This window comes from Delphinapterus leucas, chromosome 10, assembly GCF_059928025.1.
Source record: "Delphinapterus leucas isolate spDelLeu-1000000601 "Yukka" chromosome 10, BTC_Dleu_Yukka2, whole genome shotgun sequence".
Taxonomy (NCBI): domain Eukaryota; kingdom Metazoa; phylum Chordata; class Mammalia; order Artiodactyla; family Monodontidae; genus Delphinapterus; species Delphinapterus leucas.
In genome coordinates, this window is record NC_143138.1 from 2,052,386 (window position 1) to 2,072,796 (window position 20,411).

Here is a 20,411-nt window from a genome sequence, read left to right on the forward strand (position 1 = left end):
TAGTTGGCAGTCAGTTTATTTTAGATCAACAGTAGGTAGTGGTATCTCATTGGTTTTTCAAATTTACAATTTCCTAATACCCTATAATACTGAGCATCTTTTCATATACTTATTTGCAGTCTGTATGGTGAGGTGTCTGTTGAGATCTTTTGCCCATTTTCAACTGCGTTTTTCCTTTTCTTGCACTTTTAGTATATTTTGGGTAACTTTTATCAGATATGCCTTTTGCAAATATTTTTATCTTGTGGCATCTCATTCTCTTGATGTATGTATCTTTTTACAGTATATAATCACGCTGTGAATATAATTAGCTTTTTAACGTAACACTATAGCATTTCCCATTTGGCTTGAGACTTCCCAGTCACCTTTGTATAGGGCTGCAAAATAAGTACCCAGTTTCTTCCTCCACAGCCCGACAGAGCAGATTATCCCCACTTTACAGGTGAAGGAGATGAGAGACTGATAGCTACCTGCCTAAGGTTTCAGCGCTGCTGACCCGCAGGGCTCACAATCCCCTGGGTAAGCAACCCAGTGCCTCCCGAGCTGCCTGTCCCGCCTGGGAGGTTTCCGTGAGTGGTTTCTATGACTCGGCGCACTAACTCTCTTCTCTTGGCCTCCCAATCCCGCTCTGAAACACAGCAAAGCCGCGATCCTCTGGGATTTAAAAAGCGGCCAGGAGGCCCCGCCGGGCGCGGGGCGGGCACTCTCGTAGTCCTCCTCCGGGGCAGGAGCGGGCGCGGAGGCGGAGCGAGCAGTCCACGCCTTCCGCCAGCCAAGCTCCTTCAGTCGGCCCGCAGGCGACGTGGACACCGGACTGGCCTCCCGGAGCGCGGGGCCCGGCGACCCACCCGGAAGGGAGCTGGAGCGCGCTGACCCGCTGGGCTGCACGCGGCGGACGGCAGGCCCGCGGAGCCGGGCGCGGTGAGCTGACTGCTCCGCCCCGGCGACCCCCCGCCCCCGTCAGGCTCGGCTCCCACCCCAGCCCCGCGCCGGCGAGGCTGCCGGGCGTCGGAGCAACTCCGGGCTGCCCCCGCCGCCTCTTCCCTCACCCGGTCTCGGGCCTGGGGAAGTTTCCCGCGGAAGCGAAAGCGAAACCTTCGCTTCAGCTGCGCGGGGAAGTGGGGGCGCAGATAGGCTCGCGGGTCGGCCTCCGACCAGGGTGGGGGCTTCCGCTTCCGGCGCACGGGCGGTGGGCGGGCGACGACGCTCCCGGAGGTCAGGCGGTGGGCGTGGTCCGTGGCGTTCCGGGAAGTCGGGCGCCAAGACGGGCTCCTTTCTGGCTGGGGGTTTCGGTCTGTCCGGATAGGGCGGACACCTGCCTTGGGCGCGATAACGGCGTGAAGTAGGAACAGACTGTCACGTCGCCACCGTTGTTTTGGGGGATGGTGGGTTTTCCTTGCTGTGCCCTTAAGCCTCAGCGGTGCCTGCTCTCGCCGCAACAGGGTTACGCAGGCGTCCCAGGCCGGGCCTGCTCCCCCGCCCTTCGGAAGGACCTTTGACTGGGGCGCTGGGGTCGCCGCGAACTGCGAAGCAGTCAGAAGTGTTTCCGCGTTGTCTTAGACGTGTGCTGGCAAGTGGGAAAGAAGGGTTAACGGCGACGAAGGGTTGGTTGCTGTCACCCTAGAAGGCGTCTTCTGTTCGGTGGTCAGTGGCCTGTGCTTTTACGAAATGTTCATAATCTCTTGAGAGTTTTTGTTTTTGTTTCTGTTTTAACATCTTTATTGGAGTATAATTGCTTTACAGTGGTGTGTTAGTTTCTGCTGTATAACAAAGTGAATCAGCTATACATACACGTATATCCCCATGTTTACTCCCTCTTGCGTCTCCCTCCCTCCCACCCTCCCTATCCCACCCCGCTAGGTGGTCACAAAGCACCGAGCTGATCTCCCTGTGCTATGCGGCTGCTTCCCACTAGCAATCTGTTTTACATTTGGTAGCATATATATGTCCATGCCACTCTCTCACTTCGTCCCAGCTTACCCTTCTCCCTCCCTGTGTCCTGAAGTCCATTCTCTAGTCTGCGTCTTTATTCCTGCCCTGCCCTGCCCCTAAATTCTTCAGAACCATTTTTTATTTTTTAGATTCCATATATATGTGTTAGCATACGGTATTTGTTTTTCTCTTTCTGACTTACTTCATTCTGTATGACAGACTCTAGGTCCATCCACCTCACTACAAATAACTCAATTTCGTTTCTTTATATGGCTGAGTAATATTCCATTGTATATATGTCCCACATCTTCTTTATCCATTCATCTGTCAAGGGACGCTTAGGTTGCTTCCATGTCCTGGCTACACACATACATTTCTATTCTTCGTTAGGCTTGTTCTTGGTTTCTTGAGAGTTTTGTAGAGGATAAGTTACATCCTTTTTTCCTAAGCATCGAACAAAACCCCACAAAGGGGGTGTTGGTTGTTCATTTCTTTGTCTCCTGCTGATCGTTTGGCTCTTCCTTGCTCGTGTATCTTGGACAAAGCCTGAGGCTGTTATATTCAACCAACTTTCCAGAAGCCCTTTGGTCTTTAGACCACTATTACTTCTCCCCCGATTTACACATGAAGAAATCAAGGCAGGAGTGAGCTTTGGAGCGTAGAGTGACTTCTTACCTGATCTGCATGTTGTAACCATCAGGTAGGTGCAAGAGTAGGGAGAAAATTATAGTCTATTATAAATTTGGAAAACTGCAGCCCTTCTAAACACAAAAGGTGAAGACTGAGCTTGCTTAAAATATTTGGGGGTATATCATCGTCATCACTATTATTACTGATGCAACAGCAATAACAGTTAACTTTCATTTTCCTCTGTCTGAGCTGTATTGCACACCAGAGCTATATTGTACTTTCAGGTTTGTGACTATTAATGAGAATTAAGAAAAAAATCCCTAAGTAGCAATTTCCAAACTCGCACATAACTGTTGGGTGCTTACTAATCCACAACATGTTAATACCACCAGTATGATCCGGGAACTTGAAAAATACACAGAGCTTCCCATGCTTTGGTTGGATATCATACTCTGGCAAAAATGATCATGTTAGGTAACCTGTAGAATATTGATTTCGAACCACTTAGTTTCATATGTTTTTTAAATTTAGTCTGTACGTTCCCTATGCTTCTGACTGTCGCATACTTATTTAGTATAGGTGAGCAGTTGTAAGATTAAGTCTTTGCATCTGATTTTAACGAAGACATTGTTGGTTGCTCTCTAGAGAAGTAGCATGTGTTAGTGAGCTGATAGCAGAAGTTTGCGTGAAGAGATAAAGGCTGAGTTCCAGGATCTGCTACTTTTGGTGAATCATTAAACTCCAGATTTTAGTTTCTTTATTTGTAAATTGGAACGATGTAAATTGGTACGTCAGAGGGTCATAATGTGGTAACGTACATGATAACCCTGGGTTGAACTCTTCCAGTCTCTTCTCTCTTGCTCAGCATTTAGATCTTCCTTGCGCAGAGCTCTTTTTTATCTGGGGCAAAGTATCAAGCAGTTATAATCAAAGAACCTTGAGAGATCCCCATTGGATACCTGAGTAAAAACAGAGTTCTGTTAGCAGGGAAAAAGGGGGGCAGTGATAGATAGGTAGCCAGCATTTTCTGTCAGACTTATTATGTATGGTCATCATTGAAAAATTGAAAAAACAGTCCTCTACCACTTAAAGGTAAATATGAATATTTTTTAAAGTTTAAAAAAATTGTTTTTTGACGTATAACATACACAGAAAAGTACACAAGTCATAACTGTTCAGCTGTATTAAGTATCACAAAGTAAACATTAAGAAGAAATGAGACATTGCCATCACTCCTGAAGCCCCTGCGCTTTCTGTGATTCACAGCCTCCTGCTTCCACCTAATAGGAACTACTGTCTTGACTGGGTATATTGTAGATGAGTTTTGCCTGTTTTTTTGGTATTATATATTGTTAATAATTTGTATTTTCCCCCAGTTTTACTGAGGTATAATTGACTAATAAAATTGAATATAGATATGAATATTTTGATATATAGACTTACCCTGCCTTAGAAGATAATTTGTGAAGTTTCTTGGGATTTTCAGTTAATTTCAATGGAAAAGATTTGCTTCCCTAAGTCCCTGAATTAAATATACAGAAAACAATAAATTCCATTAAAATAGATACATTCTGTGTTGAAATTAATCATAAGACGGCATCACAGGCTAGCGTGCCTTCATTAAGTGCCCTGTAACATGGCTTTGTAATGTCGTTTTCTACCTGCCTACATTCAGTGTTTTTGTGACTCTTGGGTATTTAAGTTACTCACAAGTCCTTCCTAAGATATTCAGTGCTTATAAAGTTGAATCATTCATGGAGAAACAGTGGGGGAAACAGTAAAAACAAAAGAAATCATTGGAAACCATGCAAAAGGTGCATAAGGTTAAGTAAGACCAGACTAAACCAGCAAACCGCAGACTGAGGAGAACCAGCTGGGGTCAGGAGCCAGCCTCACAAAGTGCAGCCGACCCGTGAGGAGGCTCCCCTCCCCTGAGCTCCATCGCACTTGTAGGAGGCACTGCAGGTCCTAGTTGGTCTTGGCAGCTCTGAGGAGACAAGACCTGGGCTGAAGCAGAGAGCTGAATCTTAATACCCCATGGGCATATTTCAGGGCATGGTTATAATTCCTTCCTGTTTCTTTACTCTGTCTGTGAGCCTTTTTTTTTTTTTTTTTTTTTTTTGCGGTACACAGGCTTCTCACTGTTGTGGCCTCTCCCGTTGCGGAGCACAGGCTCCGGACGCGCAGGCTCAGCGGCCATGGCTCACGGGCCCAGCCGCTCCGTGGCATGTGGGATCCTCCCGGACCGGGGCACGAACCCGTGTCCCCTGCATCGGCAGGCGGACTCTCAACCACTGCGCCACCAGGGAAGCCCTGTGAGCCTTTTTTAATGTTACTAAACATTGATACATAACGTCATTTTTGAAAACTGCTAGATGTATTTCATAGTGTGAATGGGTCGTAACTTATTCTCCCTTATCCTGTATCTGTCAGTTGTTTTATGTGCTTTTGCTGTTTTACCTAATGTTACTGGGAACATCCTTGTACATACTCTGTATCAGCATCTCTGATTTGATTCCTTAGGATAAACAACTACTGAGTGAAGGAATTATTCCCTTATAAAAAATAAATGTTATTATAAAGGTAATTCATGTTTATTGTAGAAAATTTGGAAAATGTAGAAGTGTAAAGAAGTAAAAATCACCCAACCATCCAGATATCCTTGCTAACATTTTCGTGTCTTTCACTGTGTCTTTTTTCCTGTACATATATCTATATGTATAGCTAGCTATCTACCTGTTAATATATTGGTTGTACAATATTACATCTTATGAATGTTCTATAATTCGTTTAACTATATTCTTTATTTTTGGATGATTAAATAGTTCTTGTATTTTAAAAATTACGTATTTAATGACCAACTGCCATATGTCAGGTTCTGTGCTGGGCACTGTAGACAGTGCATAAGACAGACAGTTTCCTGCCTTCTGTGAGCTTAATTGAAATAACTCCCAAATTACAGCTGTCCTGTTTCAAAGGGGAAGTACTGGGTGCTGTGAAAATGTCTAATGGGAAGATGTAGGATGGCTTTCCTGAGGAAATGACGTTTCTGAGACCCGAAGGAGGAACAGCTTCTAGCCGGGAGAAGAATGTGCCCTCAGGGGGCTTGTAGGGGAGAGTGGGACAGATAACTCAGTCTCCCCCAACCCCACCCCACCCCCACAAGGACTGGTCAGCAGAGAGCTGCCGAGAAGAGAGATCCCAGATGCACACTCGTATTCTGAAAGCCTGGGAAACAGGACGAACGTGGGAGCGTATGGCTCGGTGGGCCAATCATAGCCAGAACTGTAAAGCAGGCAACACATGTGTTTTCACATATTTTTTCTCACATAATCCTTAGCAGTCTTATGAGGCAGTCATTATTATTCCTTTTGCCAATGAGGAAATTGAGGCTTATGTAAGTTACCCAAGACACAGGGCTGATAAATGAGAGCTAGAGTTCATATGAGAGAAAAGCCTGTGCTCTTTGCACCATCATAATGGCTTCTGGTACCTCACCTTCAGTCCCTGACTCACCCCTGTCCCCTCCATCTTTATGCCCTTTATCTGGGCAGCCTCCCTCAACCCCTGTCTCTGCCCCGCAGATGTGCTTCTTTCCAGAGGGTACTTCCTCTTGCTTGGAAAGTCTCCTGTTACAGGAAAATGGTTCATAGCATCATCTTCCGTGCTGATATGTGAGCTTTGTTTGGGTGGCAGGGCCCACCGAAACCTTTGTACAGGATGTAGAAGGTGGTTGCCTGAGCCAGACTGCAGCAGCCCACTGCACAGGAGTGCTGTCAGCCTAGGCATTTTCAGAAACCCCTTCAGGTACTTTCAAACAAACAACTTCCTGCCCCCAATATTTCATTAAGAAAAATTTCAAAGTACAAAGTTAAAAAGATTTTACACCTGCAGCTAACATCATACTCAACAGTGAAAAACTGAAAGCTTTTCCTCTAAGATCAGAAACAAGACAGGAATTCCCTGGCGGTCCAGTGGTTAGGACTCTGCGCTCTCACTGCCGAGGGCCAGGGTACAATCCCTGGTCTGGGAACTAAGATCCCACAAGCTGCATGCATGCAAGTTGCAGCCAAACCAAAAAAAACAGAATCAGTTACAAGACAAGGATGTCCACTCTTGCCACTTTTATTTAAGATAGTATTGGAAGTCCTAGCCAGAACCATTAGGCAAGAAAAAGAAAAGGCATACCAATTGGAAAGAAAGCAATAAAGCTGTCACTGTTTGCAGGTGGCGTGATATTTTGCATAGAAAACTAAAGACCCCATCAAAAGACTGTTAGAACTAATGAACAATTTCAGCAATGTTGTAGGATACAAAATCAGTATACAAAAATATTTTGCATTTTTATATACTGATAATGAGCTATTAGAAAGAGAAATTAAGAAAACAGTCCCATTTATAATTGCATCAAAAAGAGTAAAATATCTAGGAATAAATTTAACCAGGGAGATGAAAGACTTATATACTGAAAACTTCAAGATATTAAGGAAAGAAATTGAAGAAGACACAAATAAATGGAAATATTCCATGCTCATGAATGGGGAGGATTAATATTGTTAAAATGTCCATACCACAGATTCAGTGCAGTTCCCATAAAAATTCCAATGACATTTTTCATAGAAATTGAACAGATAATCCTAAAATTTCTATAGAAACACCAAAGACCCCAAGTCATCAAAACAATCTTGAGAAAGAACAAAGCTGGAGATACCACACTTCCCAAACTGTATTACAAAGTTATAGTAATCGAAACAGTATAGCACCAGCATAAACACACATATACATCAATGGAACAGAATAGACAGCCCAGAAGTAAGCCCACACATAAATGATCAGTTAACTTACAAAAGAGCCAAGAATACAGATGGTCCACAACTTATGATGGTTTGACTTATAATTTTTTAACTTTATGATGGTGCAAAGCAATAGGCATTAAGTAGAAATCATACTTTGAATTTTTATCTTTTCCCAGGCTAGTGGTATGTGGTATGAAATTCTCTTATGATGCTGGGCAGCAGCAGGGAGCTGCAGCTCCCGGTCAGCCATGCAGTCACGAGGATAAATAGCCAATACACTTACAACCATTCTGTACCCATACAGCTATTCTGTTTCAGTATTCAGCAAATTATAAGAGATATTCAACGCTTTATCATACAACAGACTTTTTGTTAGATGAGTTTGCCCAACTGTAGGCTAGTGTAAGTGTTTTGAGCACATTTAAGGTGGGCTAGGCTGAAAATGGGGAAAGGACTGTGTCTTCAATAAATGGTGTTGAGAAAATTGGACAGCCACATGCTAAAGAATTAAACTGGATCACTGTTTTACACCATACACGATAACTAACTCAAGATGGATTAAAGATTTGAATGCAAAACCTGAAACCATAAATCTCCTCGAAGAAAACATAGACAGTAAGCTCCTTGACATTGGTCTTGGTGACGATTTTTCAAATACGACATCAAAAGTAAAAGCAACGAAAGCAAAAATAAGCAAGTGGGACTATGAAACTAAAAAGCTTCTGGACATCAAAGGAAACCATCAACAAGATAAAAAGGGAGCCTCTACTGAATGGAGAAAAATATTTGCAAAGCATGTATCTGACAAGGGGTTATTAACAAAAAATATATAAAGAACTCACACAACTCAATAACAGCAAAAAAAATATGTTTAAAAAATGGGCAGAATATCTGAATAGACTTTTTAAGAAGATATTTATTTATTTACTTACTCGGTTGCCCTGGGTCTTAGTTGTGGCAGGCTGGCACCTCAGTTGCGGCTCACTGGCTTCTTAGTTGTGGTACTCGGGCTCCTTAGTTGTGGCATGCGAACTCAGTTGCGGCATGCATGGGGGATCTAGTTCCCTGACCAGTGATCGAACCCAGGCCCCCTGCATTGGGAGCTCGGCATCTTAACCACTGCCCCACCAGGGAAGTCCCTGAATAGACATTTTTCTTAAGAAGACATCCAGATGGTAAAGAGGCATGTGAAAAGATGCTCAACATCATTATCATCAGGGAAGTGCAAATCAAAATCATAATGAGATACCACCTCACACCTTTAGAATGGCTATTATCAAAAAGAAAAATAACTTTTTTGGTGAGGATATGGAGAAAAGGGAACTCTTGTGCATTGTTGTTGGGAGTGTAAATTGGTGCAGCCACTATGGAAAACAGTATAGAAGGTCCTCAAAAAATTAACCATAGAACTACCATATGATCCAGCAATTCCACTCTTGGGTATTTACCTGAAGAACATGAAAACACTCACTTAAAAAGATACATGCATCCCTATGTTCATTGCAGCACTATTTATAATAGCCAAGATATGGAAACAACCTAAGTGTCCATCGATGGATGAATGGATAAAGAAGATGTGGTCTACATACAATGGAATATTACTCAGCCATAAAAAGAATGAAATCTTGCCATTTGCAGCAACATGGAAGGACCTCAAGGGCATTATGCTGAGTGAGATAAGTCAGACAGAGAAACAGATACTGCATGATCTCATGTATATGTGGTATCTTAAATTTAAAGAAACAAGCTCATTGACACAGACAACAGATTGGTGGTTACCAGAGGAAGGGAGTTGGTGTGGGTGGGAGAAATGGGTGAAGGGGTCACAAGGTAAAAACAAAACAAAACAAAACAATAAAAAATCAAGAGGTACAAAGTGCAGTGTGGTATCCTGGATTGGATCCTGGAGCAAAAAAGGAAATAAGTAGAAAAACTGGTGAAATCAGAAAAAAGTAGAGTGTTTAGTTAATGGTGACATACCAATGTTAGTTTCTTAGTTTTGACAAATGTACTCTTAGGACAAATGGGTGAGGGGTGTACGGGAAAAAAATGAAAATTAAATATGTGGAAACAAAAAAGTAAAATTAAAGATTTTACAGTGAACTCTCATATGTGCAGTATTTATATCATTTTACTCTGCTTGCTCTATCATATAATTATCCATATACTTATCCCTCTCTCTGTCCACCAGGCTGTCGGCCTGCAAGGTAAATTGCCCATAAATATTTCAGCATGCATACCACTAACAAGTTCAGCATGTTTCCAGATTTTTCTAGATGTAAAATTTGCCTGCGGTTCTTCAGTGCACATCTGTTGGGTGTTGACAGCTGGTTTTGCTTGTGTAACCCAAACCCCCACTGAGATGGTAGAACATTACCTTCACCCCCAGAATGGTCCCTCACCCCGTCCCTGGGCAACCGCTTTCCACCACAGATGAGTCTGACTGTTCTAAAACTCCGTGTAAATGAAGTTATATACTGTGGATCCTTTGATGTCTTCTCTACCTTAGCATAATGTTCTTGTTACTCTTCCACATCGTTGCGTGTATTAGGTCATTGCTTTTTATTGCTGAGTAGCGGAGTCCATCTGTGAACACACCACAGGGTGCTTTTTTGGCCCATTCTCCTACTGATGGACAGCTGTTTCCAGTTTTGGATGGTCATGACTAAAGCTGCTATGAGCATTGTTCAGGTCTTTGGGGACATATGCTTGCATTTCCATTGGGATTTTCTCAGGGGATTGGACCATTTTGTGTTCCCACCGGCAGCGTGTGAGGACTCCGGCTCACTGGCATGCGGTGGTGGCCGTTTTAATTCTGGATACTCCGGTGGGTGCGTACTGGTGTCACATGTTGGGCCCCAAGGATTTTTATTTTTCATTTCAGTTTGGGAAAGATAAATGAAGGAAGGAAGAAGGAAAGAAGGATGAAGCAAATAGCTGTGTTTTGAGATTACACATACTGCATACTTTCCGGCCCTGTGTTCAAAGTCTCCAATCCTCGTCCTTTCCATATCTTCCTACTCTTCTTAGATAGTGCATTGTTCTCTTTGTATTCTTCAAATTCCTTTTCTTTTGTTCATAATTACTTTAAACCTGTTTATTTCTAAGGATATTCAGTAGTTTAATTACCTGAACAATTGGTGCCTAATACTGCTGTTTGTTGTATATGCTGGGTTTGGCTCATGGTGGACTTTTTTTTCCCCGGTGTTTTATAACTTTGGAAAGGGAGCACATGTTAAGTTAGGCTTTATTTGTTGGAATCCTGTCTGGTCTGCCTTGGGGGTGTTTAGTTTGCTTTAACCTTATAACCCAGGGATGTCATCAGCCTGTGACCATTTTCTGTATAAAAGTTCTTAATTTGGGGGATCCTGGCCGTAAGAGGTAGGAGGAGTGTAAATTTAAAGCCCAAATATATTTGAAGACAAGCCCAAGGTTATGAATTTACACGGAGACTTTTTTTTATACCCCAAGCTCAGTCTAAGACAAACAAGTCCCTTTGCTAGTGGACTGCTTTTTTTGTAGTCCATCCTTTCATCGTGGGGTAGGGTAGCACATTGAGAAGGGCCACGTTAAGGGCAGAGTCTTTGTTCCAACCCTCTTTTCTTGCATGTCCTGACCTCAGCTCCTGTCTGTGGCTGGGTTTTAAACCCTGACCTTTGGACGTTGAGGTTGGTGGTGCCCCACCGGGCCACTTCTTAGCTCGGCTGCTGTAACACATTACCATAGACTGGGCGGCTTAAACAACAGACATTTATTTCTCGCAGTTCTGGAGGCTGGAAGTCCAAGGTCAAAGCACCAGCAGATCCAGTGTTTAGTGAGGGCCTGCTTCCTGGTGTGCAGATGGCCGGCCATCCTCTCCTTGTACTCTCACATGGTGGAGAGAAAGGGGGATGGGCGCGGAGAGAGGAGAGGAAGCAAGCTCTCTCCTGTCTTTCTTTATAAGGCCTCGTGGATGACTAACGTCGTTCATGAGGCCTCCTTCATGGCCTAATCGCCTCCCAAAGGCCCCACCTCCTAATACTGTCAGAGCTCGGGCTTCAACATACGAATCTGGGGGACACACGGACGTTCAGCCCACGGCAGCCATCGCGTGGCCCTTGCCCCACATGCTGTTTGTTTTCCGTCCCTGGAGTTCTTTTCCTTTCTGCCGAGCCTAGCTATGCACTTGAATGGATGTTTGTATTATGTTATCCAATGTACACGGGTCCTTTGTAGCAGGAGAGTTTTTAGTCTTTCATGTTGCTAGAAATGAAAGTCTAAGGAAGAAAGATTTGTGGTTGTCTGTGATTCCTGGAAATATGAAAAACTTTCATCTTAGAGACTATAAATCTATCTTCAAAAAATAAAGGCACACCAAGCGCGTGGTGGAACGTTACATATATTTTTTGAATAATGATTTTTTTGCACTGATGTGTCCTCTTATTTTCTTCACAGGGCACAGCTCTGAGGGGAAAAAACCAGTTGTGTATTTTGGGGGCATTCTGAGCCTTCAGAAGGAAACCAGACATGTCCTTGGATGACATTAGGATGAGCTCTACTGAATTCCTGAGGCAGGAGGACCTGGACAGTGGGGGCTTCGGGAAGGTGTCTCTGTGTTTACACAGCTCCCATGGACTCGTGGTCCTGAAGAAGGTGTACACGGGCCCCAAGCGCACCGAGTGAGTTGGGGGCAGAGGCAGATGGGCCACGTGACTGGCCAGGGCGGTGGATACGGGCAACACGGGCTTTAGAATGAGACAGATGGGGCGCAAGCGTCAGTACCCGGGCTTTATGTCAGATAACCCTGAAGGGTGGATATTAACATCCTTGAATCGCTGATGAGGGTTCGGAGGCTGGCTAGGGAAGAGCTCAGGGCTGGTAAATAACGGAAGAAAGCTGAAGAGGAGGCAAAGAGAAAGGGAAGAAGACGCAGGGCAACGCAGGGGCCGCAGGGGCTGATGGAAAGGGAATGGGCGGGAGCAGGGAAGGCATATGGATGCCCTTGCTTCACCGTGTTGGTGAGAACCAGCCCTAAGTACAGGAACAAAAAGCTGGTTCATGAGTTAGAGGTTCCAGGAACCCTCTCTTTAAGGCAGTTGGTGGCATTGTTTTACTTCCCTCTGTTCTCGCCAGAGTGGTTATGAGAGAGACCGCGTTTTTTATTACACTGTCCAGCACAGTCCTTTTTTCCGGCCGCATTTCGCTGCTGCTGTTCATGTATTGATACTTTGCGTTGATTCGTTCATCCGTGTAACATTTCTTGAGCACTCGCTGCTGGTCACTGGGAGAGAGGAATGTAGAGTGAACGAGCAACCGCTTCGCCTTCCGGAGCTTGTGGTCTGTGTCTGGTAGAGACCAGCACATGCACAAGGGGTGACAGAGCGTGTGCGGTGATGCTCCAAGGAATCCCAAGCCATGGCGTTTCTGGGGGCAGGAAGGGAGCAGGGGCTGCCTCTGTCTGCCTGAACCCCCTTCCCTCCCCCAGGTACGATGAGGCCCTCCTGGAGGACGGCAGGATGATGCACAGGCTGCGGCACAGCCGCGTGGTGAAGCTGCTGGGCGTCATCATGGAGGACGGGAACTACTCGCTGGTGATGGAGTACGTGGAGAAGGGCGACCTCATGCGCGCGCTCAAGGCCCAGGTACCCAGGCCCGAGAGCGCGCCCTGCCAGCCCCTTGGTGCACAAGAATCCTTTGTGAAAGGCTGGATATTCGGGATTTTCTAAAGTCAGTCCCTCATTAAATCTTCCTTGACTTTCCATGCCCAGAAGGTGGGCTCACCCTCCTCTCAGTGCCTACAGACAGGTGTCCATCCCTCTCTCGGAGGTCCCCGGGTCATCTCTAGGTCTCAGTGTTGTGGGAGGCTTTTGTCGGCCACTCTCAGATCCACAGTTCAGAGGCAGGCACTGTCTTTACAAAGCACGTGGTCTGATGGGGGGTGCATGCATAATGGATTACAATTAAATATTGATTGATTAAAAGATGTACACTATAGGGCTTCCCTGGTGGCGCAGTGGTTGGGAGTCCACCTGCCGATGCAGGGGACACGGGTTCGTGCCCTGGTCCAGGAGGATCCCACATGCCGCGGAGCGGCTGGGCCCGTGAGCCATGGCCACTGAGCCTGCGCGTCCGGAGCCTGCGCTCCGCAACGGGAGAGGCCACAGCAGTGAGAGGCCCGCGTACCGCCAAAAAAAAGAAAAATAAGATGTACACTATAAATGACTGTATGAGAAGATGGAATATTAGTGATTGCATTTTGATGCCATTGAAGAAGCTTATAGGTTAAATATAGAACATTAGAATAACAATACTGGGTAAGGAAGGCTTAGAACAGGAAGGTTAATATTGCTTTTACCAAAGACAGATAACTTTAAAGCAGTTTTAAAAGTGTACATACCTGTTAAGAGCAAGGCCTTGTGCTCTTTGCCCAGGGAGCAATAGCAAATGTGACACAGACAAGTAACGGGACAGGAAATGAACGATCTGGTGTGGTGTTGTTTTGATAGACACGCTCATAGCGAGCTCTGGGAACACAGAAGAGGGGCTCTCTCCCCAGCGTGGGATGGATGGGAAGGGACTCCAGAAGGAGGAGGCTGGAGCGGGAGTGTGACGGACAAGCAGAGGGTTTGAAGCAGAGAACTGGGGAGTAAGTCACCGTTCCAGGCAGAGGGAAGGGCACCAGCGAAGGAACTAGAGCCTGGCCGGTGTGGGGAACGCAAAGAACTGGGGTGGGCACAGTAGAGAGTGCCCGCGGGGGAGCTACGACTGTCCTCATGCAGGTATTCCCCCCTCTTCCCGTCTTCTCCCCTCCCCGCCCCCCAGCTGCCTGAAGCTATGTCAGTTCTTCAGTTCTTTTTCAGCCGGACAAATCTCAGATAGTTGCGGGGAAAGGTAAACGATAGTCACTTACTGGTTGTATTGTAATTTGATCAGACTTCTCTTCTTCCCCATCAAGATATGATCTGTGAAGCAAGTAGGCATTTTGATTGGGAGATAAATCGTTTGGGACAAGAGACATCCTGTGGGATGGATCAGGCTAAGATAAGGTGCATCCGCTGGGGCTCAAGAAGAAATTCAGGAGGATATAAGGGAGACAAACAAAAAGAGGGAAAAAAGGGGGATCTACTTGGCATGCTCAGAATTTTTTCCCAAGTCCAAAGGTATACCAAGGACAAAGGCAGGATCTCTGGCCTTTTTTTTTTTTGTACGTGGTGATCAGGCCACTAATGCTGTAGTGCAGCCGCATTATGGCTGAAGATGTTTGGGGGGATTGACTTGGGAATCTAACTTCCATCATTTAAATTTTTTTCCTGTTTATCAGCAACTAACGTACACATAAATTTTTAGGAAACAGCCTATTTGTAAACTAGAGACTGCATACACATACACACACACACAGTGAGAGTTTGTGTTTTTCAATGTTAAGCAAAACTGTTTAATAGAAACTGAAATTGGCTGTATTAACATTGATATTCACATAACTAGAATACAATTTTAAGTGAGAGTGACCCGAGAATCTACAAAGGCTTGACGTATCTGATACCAAATCACCAAACAGATGTTAAATTCACTTTAGCATTGTTTTAACCACATCGTGTCGTCTCATAGATTAATCTTTACGTTTTTTTTTTTTTTTTTTTTTTTGCGGTACACGGGCCTCTCACTGTTGTGGCCTCTCCCATTGCGGAGCACAGGCTCCGGACGCGCAGGCTCAGCGGCCATGGCTCACGGGCCCAGCTGCTCCGCGGCATGTGGGATCTTCCCGGACCGGGGCACGAACCTGCGTCCCCTGCATCGGCAGGAGGACTCTCAACCACTGCGCCACCAGGGAAGCCCTAATCTTTACATGTTTTTGATCAATGTGAGCACATTCCCTTGTATTCTTTTTTCTCTTAACCTTATTTCATACATACATTTTTATGACCCTGTTTACATATTTAATATATAGTAGCACATCATATTAGTACGCCATTGAGAATATTTGTGTTTTTTGTATATATATGCATTCATTCAACAAATATTACAGGCACCATGCAAGGTAGTCAGGACACATCTTAAGTAAATAATAATAATAATAATACAGTTTCATTCTCAAGGAGCTTAATTTTATAGCATTTTTGCATATTACCATGTTGGCGTGGAAGTTTTATTTGTACACTGACAAAGCACAGCACGAACACCCTCAGCAGTTGGGATGAAATCTCTCTTAAAGGGGGGCTTGTTTTGCAATGACAGCCGTGCTGCAGGGCCTGATAGAAGGAAACCTGGTCTCTCTGTCCTAAGGTTCAGACCCCACTACTCTTGAAGGAAACGTTTGCTTTGGCCTCTTTGATTACCTTTCCATTCACGGACTTACTATCACTCGTTTTAGATCAGTATCCCTCTCTCTGTGAAAGGAAGAATAATTATGGAGACCATTGAAGGAATGCGCTACTTACACGGAGAAGGTGTGATACACAAGGACCTCAAGCCTGAAAATATCCTCATCGATGGTGACTTTCACATTAAGGTAAACCATAGTCAAGGCTTCTGGAGGATTGGGGTAATTTTAGTTTTTAATTCTCCACTGTAAATCCATTTTCGGACATGATACATGCTAAAAGAAGAGCTAGTGCAGCTCATAACTGGTAATGGTGGTGCCAGAAAGCTCTACCAAGGAAGGAAAAGCAAGATGCAGATTTGATGGAGTTGATATTTTTTATTTATTCATTTACTTTCATCTCCTTTTTTATTTTTAGTATTTATGTATTTATTTATTTATTTGGCTGTACCCGTGGCATGCGGGATCTTTGTTGCCATGAGCGGGATCTTTAGTTGAGGTATTTGAGCTCTTAGTTCCCCGACGAGGGATAGAACCTGGGCCCCCTGCATTGAGAGTGTGGAGTCTTACCCGCTGGACCACCAGGGAAGTCCCATCATCTCCTTTTTCAAACTCAGTTTCCTGTTGAAAACTCTCTTTCCACTGTAGTAAAAGGAAGAAGGCAAAGGGTTTTTCTTTTGCTCACTCAAGAGCAAGCACTCACTAGGCGGAGCATCACATCTAGTTGGCTTTGGCAGCAGGAATCCAAGCGCAGGCATCTGAAAGGGGAGGTGGCGTCTGGGGGAGGGCTCGGGAACTGCTTACATAGGCATCCCTTCACCAGAAGATTCTGCTTCTCACACTCTGTTCTAGTCCTGGACGGGGGTTTTTATTCCTGTGTCTTTAAAAGAAGGTTCTTCTTTACATTAATAACTTATCTGTTATGTTCTGGGTTAGAATTTGAGGATTTTAGGTAATCACATGCCAGAAATCATCCCCAAATGCTTGGATTCCTTGAGGCAAAAGTGAAACTGTCACCTCTGATGTCTTAACTGTAGTGTTCTGTCATTCTGCCCTGCCGCCTCCCTCTTTGTTCCTGGTAGTTTTTCTTTGCTTTTTTGTCTGTTTTTCCCTCCTTCTCATCCCATCTTCTCTTAGGTTCAGGCTCCCGACTCAGAACAGGTAGCACTGCAGTCCTTATCCTCAGTGTTGGGATCCTCGGAAATTCGCGTCCTTGGGTTTCTGGACACCATTTGGGAAAATAGAAGATGCAGTACCATCTGCTCTACAAATCTGCTGAGAAGAAAGTACCTGTTTTTTCCTAACCTCAGAAATAGTTGAAAAATATATGCAGAATAAATGAGGAATTAGAATGAACATGTTTTGTTGTGTTCATCTCAGAAACATCTTCTGCTTTTCTCACCCCACCCCCAGGTTTTATTGCATAAGAATTGAGATACCAGAATTTCACACAGACATTTCTGTTTTGTTTCTTTTTTTATAAATTTGTTTATTTAATTATTTATTTTTTGGCTGTGTTTGATTTTTGTTGCTGCGCGTGGGCTTTCTCTAGTTGCGGCGAGCGGGGGCTACTCTTCTTTGCGGTGTGCGGGCTTCTCATTGCGGTGGCTTCTCTTGTTGTGGAGCACAGGCTCTAGGCACGTGGGCTCAGTAGTTGTGGTGCACGGGCTTAGTTGCTCCACGGCATGTGGGATCTTCCCGGACCAGGGCTTGAACCTGACACATAGACATTTCGTAAGGGAGATTTTCTAGATGGCTGAGGACCTACAGTTGCTACTGGCCTGTTCAGAAGTAGCTGTTTTAAACTTATCTAGTGCAACCATTTCTGGAAATGTTACTGTACCTCACATCTACTGAAGAAGCCCCAGATTTGAAGGCAAATCTCATTTGCTTGTAGCCTTCACAGAACAATCCCGTGGGTTTGCTCCCTTGCAGATAGCTGACCTTGGCCTTGCCTCCCTTAAGACGTGGAGTGAGCTGATGAAAGAGGAGCTTACTGCGCAGAGGAGAGGAAACAGCACCACGAAGAACGGCGGCACCCTCCACTACATGGCCCCCGAGCACCTGAACGACGTCAGCTCGAGGCCCTCTGAGAAGTCGGACGTGTTCAGCTTCGCCATAGTGCTCTGGGCCGTCTTTGCCAACAAGGAGCCGTATGAAAGTAAGACAGTTTCAGAGGAGTGGGATTTGGGTACTAATCAAAGTTGTTCAACAGAATATGAGCCTTCAGTGAAGTCAGTTAAGATGTATCATTGTTTGTTCATTTAATGTCTGTCTTACCGACTGGACTATAAGCTCCACAAGGGCCAGGACCACATCTGTTCCATTCACTGCTGTTTCCCCAGTATCTACACATACAGTACCTGGAATGTAGTAGGTGCTCAGGAAGTGTTTGTTGAAAGAATGAGTCATCTCAGTTTAGGAATCAGGGATCGTAGGACAGGTAGGAGCCTTGGTAACGCGTCTAAGCTTGGGAGGTGCTGTAACATTCCATAATTCCTGCCGGACAGGAAGGCTTGCCGGCTTCTGCTTATGAGGGGTTAACCCTTTCAGGGCATACACTCCATACTTTCATTCGTCCCCTAATCCTTCATTCATTCAGAAATTGTTTCTTTTCGGTACTTACTGTGGGACTTTACTCAGAATTGAGAATATAAAGATGAGAAAGTCGTGGTTTGTGCAGGAGAACAGATGAGCCATTCTTCAGTCTGTTAAGTATCTAAACTAATGGACGTTCTCCTGCCCATTCTTCCTGGGTGATTATCAGCTCCCATGGTTTAATGACCACCTCTTTGCTGATGCCTCCCAAATCTCCAGCCCTGGCCTGGATATCCACTTGTCTATTAGTCAGACCCAGTCCACGTACCAGGGGAACCCCAAAGCAGCGTCCCCCCAAAACAAAGCCATCTTCTCCGTGCTGTCCTAGTAGCTCATTCAGCTTTGCTCTTATGTTCAGAAAATGGAATCACCAACCACCAACCGAGCTGCCCAACCGGAAATTTTAGTCATCCCATACTCAACCTTGCCCCTCATCTCCCACATCCCATCAGACACCAAAACCTATGAATTCGGGACTTCCCTGGTGGTCCAGTGGTTAGAACTCCTCACTTTCACTGCTGAAGGCCCAGGTTTAATCCCTGGTCGGGTAACTAAGATCCCGCAAGCCATGTGGCGTGGCCGGGAAAAAAAACAAAAAACAAAAAAACAACAACTGTGAGCTCAAGGTGTATCTGATTCAAGGTACATCCACTTCTCCCCATCCCCCACAGGGCCCTCACTAGGTCAGACCCTCTGTGTTTCTATGGCAGTCTCCTCACACCGCCCGCCATTCACACTGCAGCCAAACTGCTCGACCTAAAAAGCAAGTGAGACCGTCTCACTCATCTGTTTAAAATCCTGCCAAGGCACCCTTGACATTCAGGGTAAAGTTCAGATTCCTCAGTGTGGAGTACAGGGTCCTTTCTGATTTGGCTTTTGTTTCTCTCTCTAACCTTATTCCTTCCTCACTTCCTTTAGTCAATATGCCCAGTTACACTGAACTATTCATAATTTCTGGGATGCATCATGATTTCTGCAACTTCCAGTCTATTCATATCCTGCTTTCTTAGCCTGGATCCTCCGCTCTGAATCCTCCTTCCCGCTTCTTTACCTGGATAATTCCTGCCTATTGTTCTGCACTCAACAAAGCCTTCTCTGACCTTCTAGTCGTGGTCCTGTTACCAGAACCCTTTGTACTTACTTCTCGAATAGCCATTATCACTCTACATTTTAAGTCACTCTTATTAAACTGAGCTCCTCCAAGGCAAGCGCTGTCCCGTATTTGTCTTTGTATGAAAATCTGGAGTGTGGCATTGTCTTTATTCACATATTCCATTTGTTCTACGAGGAGTCAGCTTTGCTGTGAATTCTCTCTTTCATCTGCAGAAACTAAAATGCTGTTTGATCATCTCCTCAGTGGAATTCATCAGCTCGTTGTCACAGGGCCGTTCTGCCCCTGCTGGATGAGGCAGCCGTACTGGAAGCATCCGCTAGGCAGAGAGGCTTTGTCCGAGTTCTGTCGCCTCCCTGCCTGAGAGGAGCAGGGCTGAGAGCTCAGCTTACGCTCCTCTTTGTTTCATAGACGCTCCCTGTGAGCAGCAGCTGATCCTGTGCATTAAGTCTGGGGGCAGGCCGGACGTGGAGGACATCACGGGGCAGTGCCCGCGGGAGGCCGTCAGCATCATGAAGCAGTGCTGGGCGGTGAATCCAGAAGATCGGCCGACGTTTGCTGGTGAGCATCTTCCGTGGCTGCACGGCCTCCGCGTGGTGATCTTCCTAGTGAGATGCCGACAGGAAGTTGCTTTGAGTTTTTAGAAAACTGAGTTCCACTTGTGATTTCAACTGATTTTCTAGGTTCCAAACACTTTGTTTAATGAAAAGTTGTCATCCCTCCCCAGAGCATGAAGGCATATAAGGTCCTCTTGTTTCTTTGTGGGTTTTTTTCCCCCATAATTAACTTTTTAAAAATTGGGTTAGAATATACGTGACACATAATTTACCATTTTAACCATTTTCAGGTGTACAGTTGAGTGACATTAAGTACATTCACAATGGTTGCACCCATCACCACGATCCGTCTCCAAAACTTTTTCATCTTCCCCAGCTGAAACTGTATCTATTAAACAATAACCCCCCCATCTCCTCTCCCCCAGCCCCTGGCACCATCGTTCTACTTTCTGTCTCTCTGAATTTGGCTACTCCGGGACCTCATGTAA

At 45.1% G+C, this 20,411-nt stretch overlaps 1 protein-coding gene across 9 annotated transcripts in view; it reads left to right on the forward strand.

Moving 5' to 3' along the window:
- Nucleotides 1-592: 592 nt before the first annotated feature.
- The window catches only part of RIPK1 (receptor interacting serine/threonine kinase 1), a 38,865-nt gene continuing 19,046 nt past the window's right edge, over nucleotides 593-20,411 (forward strand). For 4 of the 9 annotated variants that reach the window (XR_016394491.1, XM_089918209.1, XM_022586545.3 and 1 more), the window contains exons 1-6: nucleotides 1,531-1,644; nucleotides 11,793-12,016; nucleotides 12,823-12,979; nucleotides 15,709-15,846; nucleotides 17,593-17,818; nucleotides 19,778-19,927. Coding sequence is in view for 8 of the 9 variants with exons in the window: in XM_089918209.1 (XP_089774335.1) it covers nucleotides 11,865-12,016; nucleotides 12,823-12,979; nucleotides 15,709-15,846; nucleotides 17,593-17,818; nucleotides 19,778-19,927 (823 nt within the window). In the remaining variant the exon portion in view is untranslated. The other 5 variants (XM_089918207.1, XM_089918206.1, XM_089918205.1 and 2 more) reach the window with 5 other exon arrangements.